Raw genomic sequence first — 3436 nt, 5'->3', positions numbered from 1 at the left:
TGACCAACAACAAACATAAACACAAGTTAAGTGCACAAAAGCTACAGTTTCTTGTGTCAAGTGAACGCGCTTTTAGGATACAAAATTACGTCTACGTTTAGAGCAAAAAAAAGATTGCCAAACATCTCAACGTGTTTGCCAAACACACTCTTAACAGTAATAGTATATCAAAAACCATAGTGTCTTGTTTGAACAGAATGAGTGCATCAGGTAACGAAATTCCTAAAAAGTTATATACCAACATAATCCACAAAATACTAGTCTGATTAATAAAGAAAAGAATAGCAAGATTGATCAGCTTCCAGCATCGTCGTGACATCGGGCCTGCAATATTGTGACTGGCTCAATTGAGATGACCTCGAACACCCCAACACATTCGGCCTTCAAGTCAGGGTTGTTCTTGTTCCCATCTTCCTCTGGCTCTAAAATTTCACCAATTTGTTTATGTGAATCACCTCCCAGCACATCAATTGCAGGCACATTTGATTCCACATCCTTAATCCAACTAATCAGCTTGTTATGAACATCAAGGGAGACAATATTCTTGCTGCTAAGTAACCTTATCGAATCCTCTGTCTCCTCCATATCTCCATTAAATTTCAAGTACTAAAAAATGGCAGTTAAGAATTCCGGTAGTGGCCTCCACTTACACCCCACTTCGTAATGGAACATCCTCAGAGGCTTGGGCGTTGCAACCAGATCTGGAGAGGCGATGAACTGCGGTGGCGACGGCAACGACGACAGTGAGGCGAGCTCTCTCTCCTCTCTGAATCTCTCTGTTTTGCTCTTCTATCAGATCTTCTGAACCAGCAATGTTAGAGTCCACGCCAAGGTTGTCAAACTCGCGAGTCTAGGTAAACTCGTGGAGCTGACCTAGACTCGACTCGTAGACTCATACGAGTTTACCTGTTATACATTTTTCATATAAAAATATATATAGTATGTATAATACATATATTTACTCAGATATAGACATTCAAACTTAACAATTTCAACATCAAAACACATAATAAATTAACATAATACATTAATACTACAATTACAAGTTACAACAAGTACTCTGGATCACACATTTAAATCCTTCACAAGTATGTATCTAGTTCAACATAAAACATACAATCACACAATTAAATCTTCAAAAGACACAACCAAAACACAAAAGAAAACAACAAAGCAACAATTAAATGTTCTAATAAACTCTAAAACTCAAATCCTCAAATATCTTCATCTTCCATGGCATCAACATCATCATCTTCACCATCTTCATCAGAAACATCATTTCTTTCAGGCTCAGGTTCAACACGGCCAACAAAATCATCATCATCATCATTCACATGTTCATCTTCTTCCTCTATTAAATTTTGTTGTGGATCCCCAATAAACTCATTCTCACCTCCCTCACCCATGTTGAATTCATTACTATTCATACCTGGAATAATAAATTCATTACTATTTGGATCATCGTTAGTATTGTCATTCATTGACAAGTGAGAATGCTCAACACTTTCAACAATATTTTCATTAACATTCTCAGTTATCCACTCATCATCAGAATGCACTGCATCAAATTCAAGTTCTGGACTTTTTCTAATTTGCTTGCCCTTTAACTTCAAATTATACATCACATACACTAAATCATTCATTTTCTTTTGATGCAACCGATTTCTTCTTTTTGTATGAACCTACAAACATATAGTGCCAATAGTTAATAAATATACAGAAATTAAAATTAAAATAAATAATGAATAGTTCTAAGGATTAAGGAATCACCATTTCAAATGCACTCCAATTACGCTCACAACCAGATGAACTACAAGTTAAGCTTAGAACTCGGATAGCAAACTTCTTTAATTCTGGAAAACTATCTCCATAGAAGTCCCACCACTCAGCAGGTAGCATGGTCTTCCTACTACTCTTTGCAGTTTTATTACCAAAGAGGCCTCTAGCATAATGAAAGTCAGGAAGCTGTAGACCAACTTTTTTCCTTTCTTCCTGGTTAGGAACCAGTTTTTTCAAACAACTATATAGACCAATCTTAATGTCAGCATCATCAACCATGAAATTTAGTTCATAGTGATAATGAGGATTAAGATAATACGCAGCTGCATGCAATGGTCTATGCAGTTGGCTTTCCCACCTTCCGTCAATAATTTCCCATATAGGTTCATAACTAAAAATAACAATGCAAATGAATAAAAATAAGAAAATTAAATAAATAACTGAATATAATAAGAAAACATGGTAACATGATACATTGATAATCAAATATTAAAGCTTTCAATTAGTCAAGACTCAAGATTACCTCTTTTTAACACAACCAAAATTAGTCTTGATTGTTTCTTTGGCTTTTCTCATGCCTTCAAAGATGAAACCCATGGCTGGTTTTTCATCTGAATCAACCAATTACCGAAGGACTGTAATGAGAGGAATAGCAGCCTTGAGGCATATGACAATATTCTTCCATAGCCTACTATCCAAGGGCATATTTTGGACTCTTATTCCTTCAGGAGTTGATGCAACCTTAGTTGTCTTCCAATCAGCAGAAGTAAACATAGTCATCAACGGTCCTTTATTATCATGAAGACAAGTGAGAGTCAAATAGGCAGTGGCAAATCTTGTGGCACCTGGCCGAACCAAGTCCTTTCCTTTTGTAAAATTCCTCAACATGCTAATGAGCATACTCCGGGAGTAGATAAAAGTGGTGATTTTTCTTCCCTTTTTTATGGTTGTTTCATGCACCTTTCCAATATCAAATCTATGCAGTGTGCAGCACATGGTGTCCAGTACAAACTTTTTCTAGTCTCCATCATTCTTTCTCCAGCAGCCTTATAATTAGCAGCATTATCTGTAACAATTTGGACTACATTCTCTTCGCCAACAAATTCTACAGCATCTTGTAGCATTTTAACAACTTTATCTGTTATTTTTGATATGTCAGAAGTGTCCAATGAATAAAGAAAAACTGTTCCTTTAGGGCTGTTCACCAAGAAATTACAAATACTACACCTTTTTTTATCAGTCCATCCATCCGACATGATTGAACAACCAGTTCTCTTCCACTCTGCCTTAAACTCGGTAAGCATTTCATCAACATTGGTCACTGCCTTCTTTAATTGGGTTTCTCTTAACTCATGGTAAGAAGGGGGTTTGTAGCCAATTCCATATCTCCCAACCAACTCACAAAACTTTAAAAATTCGGGATTCTTAATAACATTGAAAGGAATAGCACTTGTATAGAAAAATATGGCACATTGTTGATCACATTGTTCCTTTAGATCCTCCTTCATCATTTGATTTATTGTTGATTGAACTTGAGCCCATTTTCCTTTTGTGACAAAGTTGTGAATATCTTTCCCCTTTTGTTGAGAATTGTCCTTCTCCTTTTTTGTTTATTTAGGATAATCCTCATCATCACCGAATCTTCTCTTTTTCAATG

General features: G+C 36.0%; 1 protein-coding gene across 1 annotated transcript; it reads right to left on the bottom strand.

Annotated features, from left to right (window-relative positions):
* LOC107610582 lies at positions 647 to 2559 on the bottom strand. The gene is made up of 4 exons (XM_016312618.1): positions 2408 to 2559; positions 1771 to 2170; positions 1430 to 1682; positions 647 to 801 (listed from the first exon to the last, which is right to left on the bottom strand). Exons 1-4 carry the CDS (start codon positions 2557 to 2559, stop codon positions 647 to 649), a joined length of 960 nt encoding a protein of 319 aa, XP_016168104.1.

This window comes from Arachis ipaensis, chromosome B08, assembly GCF_000816755.2.
Source record: "Arachis ipaensis cultivar K30076 chromosome B08, Araip1.1, whole genome shotgun sequence".
Lineage (NCBI taxonomy): Eukaryota > Viridiplantae > Streptophyta > Magnoliopsida > Fabales > Fabaceae > Arachis > Arachis ipaensis.
Note: the sequence above shows the minus strand (reverse complement) of the source record. Positions and strands in the feature narration are given on the sequence as shown.